This window comes from Trachemys scripta, chromosome 5 (assembly GCF_013100865.1).
Source record: "Trachemys scripta elegans isolate TJP31775 chromosome 5, CAS_Tse_1.0, whole genome shotgun sequence".
NCBI classification, from domain to species: domain Eukaryota; kingdom Metazoa; phylum Chordata; order Testudines; family Emydidae; genus Trachemys; species Trachemys scripta.
Window position 1 is genome coordinate 68,583,194 of NC_048302.1, and position 16,166 is coordinate 68,599,359.

Genomic DNA, 16,166 nt, shown 5'->3' on the forward strand with positions numbered 1-16,166 from the left:
CCTGAAAGAACAGATAAAGGGCAAGGAAAGAATTAAGTTACACCTATACACAAAGAAAAAGGGAAGGGAAGACATAAAATCTTCATTACAAATAAAAACGGAGTGGCTAGAGAGTGGTTGCATTTAAGTACGGAGAATAATGAGAGAAACATCATCTTCTCAATATTTGAGCACAAAGTAATCAGTAGTATCAAAAGTAGTCAACCAGATCAAGAAGGAAGGAAGAGAAAAAAATGGATCCACAATTGTTTCAAAAAAGTATAAATGCTATTATGTTAGCAACTATATAAAACCAGTTTATGGTGGCTCCTTATTTATGGCTACATTGATATTTTCATCAAGTATTTCTGAACTTTTATGTCACACAGAAACATATATAGGAGCTTAAATATTTGAAAGGTTTTGGTATTAGAAACATTACAAACCATTTTCAATCTGTGAAATGAAAATGTTTAGAATAAACTGAAAGGCTAGTGATAACATCAAAGTTCAGGTTATGGTGACTATGAACAAGAAAATTACAACTTTCTAGAGGGGAAAAAGAGTGGGTGGAAAAAGGCGACTGCTATTGGTACAATCAGCTGCCAATGGATGTTGAAGAGAGACGAATGCACGAATGAGCGTTGTTTGCTAGAATACAGAAAATCCTGGAATGTAAGTGGGATATGTGATAATGAGGTTCTATATAAACTCAAGAAGCTCATTTTTCAGAATTAGGGTACTGATTTCACTAAATGATTGTTTCTTGCTATAGTAAATGTGACAACTATTCATTAATATTGCAAGTGAGTGATAAGCATTACCAAACATCACTGCATGAATTTATCTGACTTAACATGCTTAAAAGTTGAAAGAAGTAGAAGGAAATAAGCAACTGAATGATGTAATGCAAACAGAACTCTTGTAAAGTAAAAATGTACGTCCTGCTAACAGTTACTAAGCAACAAGAGAAAAGATTTAGGGTTATCACAAAAATGTGGGTATTAAATCAGGGTGTTTTTTTGAGAGGATATTTTTCAGGATCAAATGTGCCACTGAATAGAATTATCTATTGAAATGGAAGAGCAAATCATTGTCAAGTTTGATGAGACTTTTTTTAAGCTACTACAATGACTGAAATGTAGCCACAATGGTCATTTAAATTAGAGCTGTTGATTAACCGCATTTAACTCATGTGATTAACTCAAAAAATGAATTGACATTAAAAAATTAATCACAATTAATTGCACTGTTAAACAGAATACCGATTTAAATTTATTAAATATATTTCAATGTTTTCTACATTTTCAAATATATCTATTTCAATTACAAGACAGAATACAAAGTGCACAGTGCTCACTTTATATTATTTTTTATCACAAATATTTGCACTGTAAAATGAAAATAAAAAAATAGTATTTTTTAATTCCCCTCATACAAGTACTGTAGAGCAATCTCTTTATCGTGAAAGTGCAACTTACAAATGTAGGGTTTTTTTGTTACATAACTGCACTCAAAAACAAAACAATGTAAAACATTAGAGCCTACAAGTCCACTCAGTTCTACTTCTTGTTCAGCTAATCGCTAAGAGAAACAAGTTTGTTTACATTTACAGGAGATAATGCTGCCTGCTTCTTGTTTACAATGTCACCTGAAAGTGAAAACAAGCATTCGATGGCACTGTTATAGCTGGTGTCGCAAGATATTTACATGCCAGATGTGCTAAAGATTTATATGCCTCTTCATGCTTCGACCATCATTCCAGACGACATGCTTCCTTAAGTCATTCATTGATTAAATTTGTGACTGAACTACTTGGGGGGAAATTGTATGTCTCTTACTCTGTTTTACCTGTATCCTGCCACGTATTTCATGTTATAGCAGTCTCAGATGATGACCCAGTACATGTTGTTCGTTTTAAGAACACTTTCACTGCAAGTTTGATAAAATGCAAAGATATCAATGTGAAATTTCTAAATATAGATACACTACTCGACCCAGGATTTAAGAATCTGAAGTACCTTCCAAAATCTGAGAAGGATGAGGTGTGGAACATGCTTTCAGAAGTCTTAAAAGAGCAACACACTGATGTGGAAACTACAGAACCCGAACCACCAAAAAAGAAAAATCAACCTTCTGCTGGTGTCATCTGACTCAGATGATAAAAAAAAGAACATGTGTCAGTCTGCACTGCTTTGGATTGTTATTGAGCAGAACCCATCATCAGCATAGACGCATGCCCTCTATAATGGTGGTTGAAGCATGAAGGGATATATGAATCTTCAGCACATCTGGCACGTAAATATCTTGCGACGCTGGCTACAATAGTGCCATGCAAACGCCTGTTCTCACTTTCAGGTGACATTGTAAACAAGAAGCAAGCAGCATTATCTCCTGTAAATGTAAACAAACTTGTTTGTCTTAGCTATAGGCTGAACAAAAAGCAGGACTGAGTGGACTTGTAGGCTCTGAAGTTTTACATTGTTTTGTTTTTGAGTGCAGTTATTTAACAACAACAAAAATCTACATTTGTAAGTTGCACTTTCACAATGAAGAGATTGCACGACAGTACATGTATAATGTGAATTGAAAAATACTATCTTTTGATTACAAATATTTGCACTGTAAAAATGATAATCAAAAATAAATACAAAGCGAGCATTGTATTCTGTGTTGTAATTGAATATATTTGAAAATGTAGAAAACATCCAAAAATATTTAAATAAATGGCATTCTATTGTTTAGCAGCGCAATTCAATTTTTTTTTTTAATCGCACAATTAACCACAATTAATTTTTGTAATCGCTTGTCAGCCCTAATTTAAATATTTTTTCCAGGCCTTCCACCAGCAATTCAATCTAAGCTTCATTTTAGGAAGCGTGTCTGTTCATCTTCAACACCTAAACATGGCAGAGATCCATATCAATGATCAGACCATAAAAACAACTGCAAGTCAGTCAGAGACTTGGAACTTGCTAAAAAAGTTACAGCTTTTAACGTGGCCCAAAGTGAACAATTTAAAGAAATATGAACGATTGAGTTTAAATTTGTTGAGATGAGTAGACCCAAGAAAGCTCTATAACTAGATGTTTCAAGTGAAAAAAAGAGGAATCAACAGTAACATTAATGCAAGATGGATGGTTGAATATAGGAGAAGACATGATGAGAACTATCCATATTGAGGAAAAATGTGTTCTTACATATTTCCATTGATTATATGACTGAAAAAAATCCTGCAGGATATTGTGTCCCAATCACTAAAGATACTATCCAGAGCCCCAATTCTACAAACACTTAAACATCCTTAATTTTGCTCCTGCATTAGTCCCACTGAAATTAAATGGGATGCTCACAATAATAAAGTTAAGCTCATATGTAAGTGTTTGCAGGATCAAGTCCCTGAAATACAGAAAAAAGAGCAATAAGAAAGTCTTTGCTATTGTCTCAGACAACAAAAATAATAGTGACAACAGTTACTCCTTTTTCAGAGTTTTAAATAGTTTACTAACTATGTTAGAAGTTTTAGAAGATTGTAACACAAAATAGTTGTAAATTCAAAAATTGTTGTGCAACCACCATTACATTGTCTGTGGCTGAAGGGGGTGGGGGAAGAACTATTGATGCTCCAGCTTCCCAATGACCTCCCTAGAAGTTACCAGACTGTGGGCAAAATCCTGGCCTCAGTGGACTTCAATATGTATTAGCTCAAGTGGTGATATTCTGGATTTTTAGTATTTGCATTGATTGTAAATCAAGTTGACCAATCTAAATTATAAATTGATTATCTCTGTGGAGATTAACTTGATAGATCTGTAATTTATACCATTACTTATTCCATCAATTTTTAAGGTATCCAGTTCTCATTAAAAACATGTGGTCTTCTTAAAGTTTATAGATTCCGAACGGTCTTGGATTAATATATCTTTTAAAATCTTGTGCCAGTTCAGCTGATTTTTGTTCATTTTAGATTTTAGCGGAATACCTACCATGCCCACATACTTCAAAGCTGAAGTCATAGAGATAACTGGTGTACTGGGCTTCAATGGAAGTTGTGGTTTGGCAGGCGGTCCTCCAGGTTCTTGTTGCCCAGGCATAGGACTAACCCCAGCTGCCGACACATTAAAAGGCACCATAGGATTCTTTACCCATTTTGCTGCCAACTGTGTTTAAAAAAAAAAAAAAAAAAAAGTCATTCTATTTTAACATAAACCAACAGAAACAGCACGAAGTTATCAATGTACCATGGATCTAAACTGAGATTGCCAGTTTCATTTAATCCTATGACAGAGGAAGATTTTTTTTCCCCTTAAACTGTCGAGCGTTATTAATTTTGTTTTTGAGGAACTAAATGTAAGTGGTAAATATCTTCCCTCTGTAAAGGCAGGTTTAGATTCTTAATTTATTATTAAAGACCAATACTTTATGCTGAAGGCTTAACTCATGTAAAATAAAGCAGCAATATAGTAGAAAGGCACTTTCTAAACTTAGCAAAACCCAAAAAGAAAGGGGTATTAGAATGGAGAAATAAAAGGTTCTGCATGTATGCACTAACAGGGGTCAAATTAAGAAAAAAAAAAAAGGTTAAACAATTAGAAATATGGGAAATTAGCCAGATTGAGGTGAAGACAGATAGATTTCAGCATCCAAAGAGTTACCATAGTAAAGGCATGATAAACTGCTGATCCAAAGTTTGATGGTAAAACCCTTTGAAAATAAGGTAGTTTCAGAATATAGACATGCAAAAAACATGGCTCAATGACATCTCAAGTACTCATAGATAGTTTTTTTTTTTTAAATTACATGATTTAATTTGACAGGACATCTTTAAAAATAGTTAATGACAACTATTTTAAAAAGACCTTGTATATACCCATGAAATATTAAAAAGACTTGGGGGGGGGGGGGTGAAATCACACCACAAGACTAAAAGCTTCTACACTTACTGCTGGGGAACAAGATGACAGTAAATATTATTTGTACTTTTCCTCCTTGAATTTTTGCCCAAAATGTTTTTTTTTTTTTGGCCTGACTATTTTAAAAAGAGAGTGGGTGTTAGATTTTATGCAAACGTGCCTTTAGCATTTTCAGGTAATTTCATTATTTAATTTAGTTTTAAATTCACAACAATAGTGCCACCAAGTGAAGACCTGAAAATAGCACTATAGCCTGTCATATGTTGAAAACAAGTATAAATTACATCATTAATTCTTGCCACTGTTGCAGTTCATTGCATCAATAGAAACCAGTTAAAATTCATCATTATAAATCACCATTTGTTCATTCTTTAAAGATTTTATGAGTTGAGCACAGCTTGTCACCTGACAAGCTTCTATGTATCATGAAAAGGGACAAATAATTTCACACATCATTTCATGCTGCCTAAAAAGATCACTAGCTGTACTCTTTCAGTATTTCCTACTTAAAAGCATCAAAGCATTTTTCTCTTTTGCTGCTATTTTACCAATCTGATTTTTCACTCCAAAGTTTTTATGACTAAAAGAACAGTTTTGCGGATTTCAATAACACATGAACAATAGTAAATATTTCAACATGATCCTAATGATTTTTTTTAAGTTCAGTGTACATTTCAAACTAAAAGCCAAGATTTTCATACCTGGTGCCTGAAGTTAAGATAATAAATAAGAGAGCTCTGACTTTCAGAGACGCACAGCTCAGTTTTAGAAGCCAAAACTACAGTTACAGAGATCTGAAAATCTTGGCCTTATATTTTAGTCATATGAAGAAAAAGTTAACACTGTACTCTTTGGCTGAGAGACCAAGTCTGGGGAGTGGTCATGCCAAATAAAACCAATACTGTGTAAGAAAACTCTTTTTTTCTTACATGTTCTTCCCAAGCTTTCTTCTCTCTTTCATATGCCTCCTTTCTCTTTCGCTCTAGTTGCTCTTTCAGAACTGCAGCTCGCGCATTTGCTTGGGCCTGCAAATAAGAAAAAAGAATAGGCTTCAATCCAATCTCATCAGCAGTTCTCCAACTTCTTCATTCTGCAGACCACTTCAAATGAAACATCCCAGATCAGGAGTTGGTAAATTTTTTGGCTTTAGGACCACATCAGGATCCCTAAACTGTATGGAGGGCCAGGTAGGGAAGGCTGTGTCTCCCCAAACAGCCTGGCCCCCTCCCACTTTCCACCCCGACTGCCCCCCTTACAGCCCCCGACCCATCCACCTCCACCCCCGCTTCTTGTCCCCTGACCGCCCCCCCTCCTGGGACCCCCTTATCCTTAACCGCCCCTCTGGAACCCCACCCCCTATCTAACCCCTCCGCTCCCTGCTCCCTGACTGCACCCCAGAACCCCCTGTCCCTTATCCAAGCCCCCTGCTACCCACCCCCTTACCATGCTGCATCAGGACTGGCAGCCATGCTGCCCGGCCACAGCCAGCCATGCCGCCGCGCTACAAGGCAGAAGTTTGCAGCCCTGTCACCCAGAGCACTGGCAGCATGTGAGCTGAGGCTGCAGGGGAGGGGGCACAGCAGGGAGGGGCCGGGGGCTAGCCTCCCTGGCCGGGAGCTCAAGGGCTAGGCAGGATGGTCCTGTGGGCCAAATGTGGCCCGTGGGCCATAGTTCGCCCAGCTCTGTCCCAGATGCTCAGTTCTTCAATTCTCAACATATGACACTTCGCATGTCAAATATGAGAACTAATGTCATATTCAGAAAACACCCAATAATACAAAATAGTTCCACATAAAAGTTGGTGAACTACGTAAGTCTTTTCAAGACAATCCATCCTGCCCCAAGTATATTTTTTAAAAGGAGATTCTAATGTCAAAATGTCCTTGTACACTTTTAATACAAACAAAATGGAAATAAAAACCTTGAAATAAAGCAGCATTAAGATGAATTTTTCAATACAGAAGTTCAAGGTCATGGTTTCTACAGAAAACCATAACTATGTTAAAATAAACATTAAATGAAACATTTTGCATTTCTGTATATAATACATATACAGAAGAGACCAAAATTAGTTGCTTTAATCATAATAGAACAGTCACATTGTTTTCACAATGCACATTTCCCCCCATCAACTTTAAAGGACACATACATAGTATTGGTGTGATATAGATAGTTATTGTTACAAGAGACCATGGAGCAGAATTCAGACTAAAAGCTCTGAACTCTGTAGACCTCCTGTAGAACAGAAAGCTAAAAACTTTGCTAGAGAAATAATTATGAAATTAAGCCATGATGCCTTATTCACAACAACATTTATGGCAGGCTTGAAGACAAAGAATACAAGAGCATCTGGAAAGTTTTTTCTTGCCTGTACTCAATTAACTCAACCCTTCCCTTCTCTCCACAAAACACAATAGACAGATTATTCATGGTGCATTCAGTCTTCCTCCTTTTCCACATCACAGCATTTCCATCATGCCCACACCAAACTGTCTTCAGAACCAAGACTAACAGTGAGAAAAGCTTCACTCAAAATGTAGCTTTTTTTTTTTTTAAATGAACATGTCACAGTGTAAGTGACCAAAAATAAGCTTTAGTATTGAAGTACACCTCTACCCCAATATAATGCAACCCGATATAACACGAATTCTGATATAACGCGACGAAGCAGCACTCGGGGGGGAGGGGGAGCACTTCGGCGGATCAAAGCAAGTTTGATATAACGCAGTTTCACCTATAACGCGGTAAGATTTTTTGGCTCCCGAGTACAGCGTTATATCAGGGTAGAGGTGTAACATGTCAACTTTATAGTTTTGTTACTGCAATACAATTCAAAGTATTTAATAATTCTATCTTTCACAAAAGTGTACACAAACCTATTGTCTGTGTTGGAAGAATTAAGTTAAATGATTAGTTTAAACTCAAACTACTCAGACTAATTTACTTTTACATGTCCATCAGACTTCTCCACAACAACCTGAAGCTAAATGAAGAATGGTCCATAGTGCATACTTCTAGAGAATGTATGTTTTGCTACAGAAAAATACAACTCCTCTTCATATATACAGAGGGTGTCATTAAAACACAGATTCATGCATTACAGTATTTAATGTTTTATCTATCCTTACAATGAGAAATACCAAATATATGGTAATGTAGTGTAGCTACTGCAAATAACAAATGTACAATTTTAAAACTGTGCCACTGTATTCCTATTCTACCGCCTGATTCAATCCAAATAGAAGAATATTAAGTGGATTTTAAAGAATTTATTCTAAACCTCTTTTTTCCATTACCTTTAGTGCTTCAATTTTTTTGCGTCTCAATTCTGCTTCTTCACTTGCTTCTTGTCCATCAGAAATGTCAGCTTCATTCTACAAAGTAAGAGTTCTTAAAAGTGAGCAAGTCATAGTTAGCTCACAGATTTACAGATCTGAAGGCCAGAAGGGAGCACTGTGATCAGCTTGTCTGATTACCTGCATAACACAGGCCATAAAATTTCACTCAGTAATTCCTGTGGTTGAACTGGAACACATCTTTTATGAACAAATCCAGTCTTTAAATTGCAAGTTTGGAATTTTTACAAACCAAAAGAAAACAATTCTTTAAGTGGGCTGTAGCCCATGAAAGCTTATGCTCAAATAAATTTGTTAGTCTCTAAGGTGCCACAAATACTCCTGTTCTTTTTACCTTTAAACCAGTTACACTGTAAATGCATACAGAATTTGTTTCTATTAAGATCAATAACCACATTAACACAATATTAAGGTTGAAAAGCTTAGCACTCATGAAATCAGAAATTTAAGCATGCATGCACAACTTTAACTCTGCCTGTATACATTACAAAGCCATCTCTAATTATGCCATCACATATTATTAAACTGTATTTAACATAATACTATTTATGAAAAAGGCAGCAGATTGGGCAAAGTCTGAGATACTGTATACCCTTTGCCTAAGCACAACAAGCAGCAGAGTGCCTATCACTAAGTGGCGCACAAGCATTACAGGAGAGGCATATGTTAAACCTCAGGAATTTAGCTTCTGCCATCATAGCTAAAGTCTTGGTAATGGAAGTGGGCTCCGGGCCTACTAACTAGGAGAAAAACTGTATGCACCACTGGGCAACTAAAAGATAAGCTAACTAACAAAAAAACTAAATACTACTAGAGTGGCAGAGAAGTATGAATAAACCACGAGAATTCTGTTTCAGTGATACAAAGAATAAGATAGAACTGAGGGACAACTGGGACCTCCTTTGCTCTTTATGCCTTATGAGGAAAAAGGGGTGTGAAGACATCCAGGGTGCAGCTGTGGCCCCAAAAACAATCCTGGTCAAAAGAATCAGATCTCATATGCGTGAGGCACAAGCACATCAGAAGTAGAAGCCATATGAACAATTACTTGAAGAAGCCATGTTAGCTTAAGTGAACACAGTATTCTAATAGACACACACACAAGGAATCAGAGTTCAGATTGAGCATTGAGTCTTAACTTTTAGATTTTATGACTTGAGTGCTTAACTGTACAACCTTAACACTGCATTGGCAGGGTTCTTTCACATGGCATTTCTATGGAGTTTTAAAAGTAGCAAGTATTTTTAAAGGAAAGAGTCCCCAGTTCTAATAGGCAACAGGCAACAAATGTAAATAGTGCTTTACCAACGTAATTGGTAAGCTTCACACTTGTAGCTTTAACATTCACTAGGTAGTAAAAGATTGATTAGCAAAATCAAACATTTTCATACCTGCATAAATATACAGCCTTAAGAGCAGTTTAAAAATTCTTAATATGTACTCTGCCCCTCTTGGCCCTTAGGATTCCCCCGGGTTCCTTGGTTGTAACCCTGTATCATGGCAGTTTTTTGGCCATTTAAACTGATCCAAATCAATTTCCATTTTAAATCTGTTGATGGCATTTCAATGCCTTAGGCTGGTTTAAAGAACAAAATACACAAATTAAGGATACAGCAAGAAGGCAAAGCCAGACAAGAATGAAAAAATAGGTATTAGTACTCAAAGAGTACATCAGCTGTATTTTTTCCAAACTTCAGCAGTTTTTTTGTAGAATCTTCTTTAAAAGATAGTGGTTCCTGGGTTGTTTTTTCTCTTTCCATTACTTTTTAAGAATAAGAAAGTTTCGCACTCTTACTCCACAAGGGCTATATGGATCTGCTCATACTTAATGAAAAAAGATTCACTTCTAGATAAAGCCTCAACATGGAAAATGTCAGCCTAAAAGGTGTATTTTTTTTTAAAAGGGAAAATTACACCTGCATAAAAAGATCTCACAAACAATAGTCTAGAGCCTTTCACTACTAACTCCTCAAAGCCTTTAAGAGTTATTTTTGTCCAACCTTTTCTCCACGAAGTTTAGCTTTAATCTGCTGGCGTTCATTGAAGTTTTGAAGTCGGATCTGTCTTAATCTTGCCAAGTATTCCTATATGAAAAAGGAAGCAAAAGTTTCAACTAAAAGGAAACAATGAGTTTTGCATTTTGTATCTAAATTCATATGGTTCCACAAAAAGGTCAAAATAAAGGAAAAACTACTGCTATTGCTAAATTAACATTAATTTCTAAAAGAAATCCAGCTGATTTCTTCTCTAATGAAATGAACGAAAACCATAACTAATGTTCCACAATATTAAATTTGGTAGGCTTAAGGTTATTAAGACTGGTAAGATCTGGGGAACTAGGAGTAGTTGTATTTATTACCAAAAGAATGGAAATAGGGGTTGGGATTTTGTTTTTGTCTGGGATGTTTGTGTTTATTTAAAAGAAAATAAATGTTTTTTTTTTCTTTTTGAAAGAAGACTTATGTAGACAGCTATTACTAAGACTATTGAGCAACAAACTCTAGGACTATATACACATTAATTCCTGGGGATCTATGAAGTTCTTATATTTGTTATAAATTATAAACCATGCAGGAAAACAAGGCAGAGGCAAAGTCAAAGTGATGCTATTTTGTGATGAAGGTGGCAAACATGCGGGTAGCATACCTCTTCCTCCTTGTTTCTGGATTTCCTTCCTCTTGCAGAAATGGGCCTGCCTCCATAGATAGCTGCCAGGTTTTGCAGTGTACCCTGTTCACCATTTAATGTACCAAGTTTAAGAATGACTAGGGCCAGAACATTATCTAGCTTATCCAACAATAACTGCATTAAATTTCTTATGGGAAACATAGATGACTTTCAGCTCTTATGAACTTCCCTGACAAAAGTCTTATTTACAAGAAACATTTAATAGTAATAATCAAAACCACTGAGTAATCAAAGAGAAAGCCTCAGAGCATTCTAATATATTAGATTTTTATACATATTTAGCTCCCTCTTCTGATCTCCCTGTGTGTCTAGTCTTCTCTAGCTAAATCTTTTATATTATAAATTCTCTGGGGTATGGGCTTTCTTTTTACTTGTCTTTTGCACCATCTTCAGCACATAGGTGACAATAATAATGCATTCTTCAGCTAAACCTAGAATATCTAATATTTTTATTTTAGTTTTAAACGTAAAATATTAATAGCTCATGGAAATTTTATTCATATCAATAGTTAAACTATTTATATATACTAATCTAAGTACTCATCACAGCATTTACTAGATTTAAAAATAAATAGAGTTGTATTGTAAACTGACCACTAGAAACATATTTTGCTTTTCCCTGCACTTCCAAAGTGTTTTCATACCAGAAAAATAAATAAAAATAAGAGAGGTATTTCTTGTTAAAAAAAAAAAAAAAAAAAACCAAAACATCATTTGTAATCCAATTAAAATGTTTGGTTTCATGACATTTGTTAAACAAAAACACAAAGAGCATATATGAACACTGGTTTTTCCACCAATCCAACCAGTATCAATGTTGGCTACAACAAATATGAAATCCTATTTTAAAATCAGAAAAGTCACAACTGTGAAAGAGAAAGTAAATGTTTTGAACTGTAAATAAGAAATACAGTAAAATTGCCTGGACTGCACAGACAAATCCAGGGAACATATTGCCTAACTGTTACCAACAAAAGTTAAAAACTCCTTAATTTAATTACCAGTTCTTACGGAACTGCAGCCCCAAACTAGCGACCCTTTATTCACACAACACCAAAAATCAGACTACTTGTGCAAGAAAGGGTTTCATGATAGTAACTTTTGCAAACACACACACACACACACACACACACAAACTAAGGAAGCCAATAATTAAAAGCACAATGGAGTTCACAATATAATAAAGCTCTTCAAGACAACTGCACAAAAACTTTAAAAGTTTACATTTTTCAACAGTGAGGTGGCAGTCACTTCTACTTCTGCTTGAAATTTGAAAAAAACCTGAACAGTAATTCTAATTTGCACAGACAGCCAATTCACTCAAGACTGTCCCATTAGTCAAAACAAAAACTTAAAATAAAACGGAGGTGCATATAATGAGATGCCCCTGGGTGGGTCATCAGCATGGGGAATGAAATCCGGGACATCTGGTTCTAAAAGTATAAGTCTCTACAGCTTGAGCTAAAAACCCATATTTGTTAACACAAAGTCAGTAACTGACTTGTAAATCTCTATGTGGTCCTACCACTAGAAAGGAATATAGCACCATGCTGGGTACAAGTTATATGCTCCCACTGGCTGAGGAAACAGAGGTCCACACAGCTCAAATTCCTATAGAGGTCACTACTTGTAATGTGATTTCGCAGGTAAGTTTTTGGCAGGTGAGGACGATCAGACTGAGACATCTGGATTCAAGTAGTTCAAAGAGTGTAGCAGACTGTAGTGATCCCATTACTAGAGAAGGATTGCACAGCACAAGAAGCCTGGGTTACATAAGATGGAGATCTGCCATGACCAGATGGAATTCTGATCTCAATTTAGGATAGGAATGTTTCTAACAGTTAACCCTTTCAAACTACAACAGCTGAGCTGAATGGAGAGTTTTCCAAATATTATCACAATGGGGGAAGTGGAGAGGGGAAGAGAGAGGGGGGATTTAAATTCCGAACTCTTATAAAGCTGGGTAACACATGGTACCTATTGGCTTTACAAAAAGGCTCACTGTCACCTCAAATTGCTTAAGTCTGCTTTTCATGTTTATATTTAAATTAGCTTAAAATTATGTCTGGTGGCTTTGGAGCCATGGCGTTTTAGATTAGAAGTTGTCTCTAAGTGAGAAAGTGGAAGTAAAAGCTTTAATTTATTTAGGTATCTAATTAGACACACTCAATTATACTTCATTCAGTGTTTCACAGTTGAGTTCCTCTCAGAATATGAATATTAGAACCCTGTATTGCAAGGAACTGGATTTTATAATGCAGGATAGCAATGCAAATTTATTAATAGTCTAGGCCAGAAACACATTACTCACAGTAAGGATGGTTGAGGGGTCTGTCAGTTCAGTTATTGAGCCTCGAGACTTTTAGCTAAAACACAATCTAGGTCTACTACATTTATCTGAGGTCTGGTTTGGTATCTTTATTTGAGTCATAGTCCAACTCCTAAAAAGCCAGTGTTCACATCATTAAATCTCACACATTAATTAAGCAATCTTGGTGATTTCTTCTCTATTATATTACATTAATTGCAACCGAAGCCAAGGACTGAATGTATATCAAACACTGAACTCATCCCTGAACAGTGAGCCTTTTCCTAAACTAATGTAGACCATTTTTGTCATGAAGGTCACTTGTTGATCTGAGTTATGGTTTTGAAAGGTGTAATCTGTCTTCATGCCACCTTAAGACAAAGACACTGACAGAAGCCTCTTAAGGATGCTTCACTACCTTACACATCAGCAAAGGGGAGTGTAGCAATCATCAAAATTGAAACAAATAAGATGTATAAGGAATTTGCCTGCTGGCAGCAAAATTAGCCCTGAAATGAAGAAGTGACCAGTAAAAGAATACTCTGAGATTCAGTAATACCCGAGTAAGGGGACTCATTTACAGCATCGTTGTCCCTTTGACTCAACCGCAACAAGACTACAACCAGCTCCACCTGGGTCTAAAGGACAATAATATTGTAACGGAACCCCTGATTTGGTTGTATTTGTGGTGTGGACTGGTGTTAGAAAACACAAATCCTCCTGCCTATTCAAAAATGAACATAGTTCAACTGAACAATGGAACAGTCTTAAGTAAATAAAAGTTATTCAGTGAAGCTGCAGTATTGCGAAAAACTTTCCAAAGGAGTATTACATTTATAATTAAACAACTAGTTGGACACAAAAAGGTAACTCATCTACATGTTGTACCACTGTTCAGAAGTTTTAACCTCCATGAAAGGTTAAAACTATTTGTTCATTTTAACTTTGATGTTGAGAGTTTATACATACGTTTAAAGTATATCTAGTAAAAATTATTTTAATGTACTTAGGTTATTGTAAATCAAGCAAAAGTAGACATAGTGGACAAACTATCGTAAACTGCTAGCTGCTGAACAATGCACACAGTTAACATAATGAATTTTAAATGTACCTATCAATGTAAACATTATTTTCCAGTTCTTATCTACTCAAATTTATAACTTCAAAATAAAATTTTTAAAACTCCTTCAATATGCAACTGTTACTATAAGATAATCAGCAACAGTTAAAAGTACTTTTTTAAAACGTCATCTGACAATTAATCATAAAACCAGAGAGTAAAATGTTTGACAATGAAACACTATATCTCACTTTTCAAAAGGATCTATATTCATAACTAACCATTATTAATATAGTAAAATAAATATGAAGACCAAAGCCCATACCATATGTCCTTCAGCACGAGCTTTGTTTTGCATAGCTTCCCTCTTTCGTTGCCAGAATTCTTCAACTTGGTTTGCTCTTTCTGCTGCTACCCATCCTCTTTGCCTGAGTAATTGGAACATATGCCAATTAAAAGTTTCTGAATGCCACATTCAAAATGAATGTATTTACATACAACAACAGGAGAACAAAGAAGTCAACATTCTGCGAAGGCACCATCTAATAACACCTTTTTACCAACCAAAACAAAACATAGTCATTTCAAGCTAACTTGGTTTGTCCCCACTTTTGAAAAAGCAATTACAACCCACAATGTTTTCCATTCACACAGTGGGGGTCTTACAACTTCGCTAATGTGGTTATTTTTACTAGAGCGTGAAATTATTCCAGAGGTTCTCAAATTGTAGTGTGTCGATCAGTAGCAGTCCATAGAATACTTGAAGATGGTCTGCAGACAGCTGGCTGGTCACTTGGCACTGACTGCTCCTTATTTCCAGCTGCTAAACGTCATTAAAAGATGGCCAAAGATACAATACTTTAATGTGTAAGCACAATTGCTGTAGTTGCCAAGGGGTGTTATGCAACTGCAAATGGGACGTGGTACATGCAAGTCTGACTTGGAAAGGAAATGGTGTATGAGATGTGGTCTATCCCATGGTAAAGTTTGATAACTACTGTTCACTTCATATTAACTGACTTGTGAGATAAAGAAATTCTGCCTCAATGCTATATCACTCAATCATGTTAGCTTATATTACAATTTTGCAGCACAAGTGTTTTCCCAAACAGGAAACTACTTTTCCAAAGACTAAAAATAAGACAACAAGGCTGTCATGGCAAAGGCAGCAGTCAGATATTAAGATATAGAAAATAACATGATAAAATATTTTTTTAAAAGAAAAAGTATGAATTTAGACAAAAATGACAAAAAGTATAATGGTTACAGTACCAATCTGGTGATTTATCACACATTAGAAATGTTAAAAAGGTGAATGAAATAACGTTGTAATGCAAAGATATTTCGGTTTTATTCCTGAGGATTTTACAAGTGAATCAATTATGGTTGCATCATGTTTTCCAGTTAGGTTTGCATTTCTCCCTCATTCCTCTGTGCTACCTAAGGCTGTAATATCAAACTGCAAAATGTCAGGTTCCAACACCCCCTGACCCATCTGTAACCCTGTTTTCTCTGGTGGCAGACAAGCTTGAAATCATGCCATTGGAAACAATAGTGTTCCAACTATCTCCAGAAATATAGTGTAAGTCCAAAATTTCATTGTTTTTTGATGCTGTGCAAGACAAAGTAATATCATACCTAGAAAACTGTCAATTAGACTAAATACAAATTTCATAATAAAATAAAAGTACATATCTAGTGTACAATAGTACTGTGTACAGCCAAAGTGATCATTAACATACAATACCAAAGAAAAAATAAACATTGTTCTACTACAAAAGTAAGCATCTTGAGCTCCAAAAACCATGTGGTATAGTTCAGTCTTTTTGAAGTTTTAGTGCACACAAAGATTATTATTTACG

General features: G+C 35.6%; 1 protein-coding gene across 11 annotated transcripts in view; it reads right to left on the reverse strand.

The window, feature by feature from the left end:
* NEK1 (NIMA related kinase 1) overlaps window positions 1–16,166 on the reverse strand; it is a 137,695-nt gene that overhangs the window by 56,941 nt on the left and 64,588 nt on the right. For 9 of the 11 annotated variants that reach the window (XM_034770721.1, XM_034770722.1, XM_034770726.1 and 6 more), the window contains 6 exons: window positions 14,630–14,732; window positions 10,895–10,978; window positions 10,249–10,332; window positions 8,189–8,266; window positions 5,822–5,917; window positions 3,966–4,139 (listed from right to left, as the gene is read on the reverse strand). In XM_034770721.1, the coding sequence (XP_034626612.1) occupies window positions 3,966–4,139; window positions 5,822–5,917; window positions 8,189–8,266; window positions 10,249–10,332; window positions 10,895–10,978; window positions 14,630–14,732 (619 nt within the window). The remainder of the gene's footprint in view (window positions 1–3,965; window positions 4,140–5,821; window positions 5,918–8,188; window positions 8,267–10,248; window positions 10,333–10,894; window positions 10,979–14,629; window positions 14,733–16,166) is intronic. The other 2 variants (XM_034770727.1, XM_034770725.1) reach the window with 1 other exon arrangement.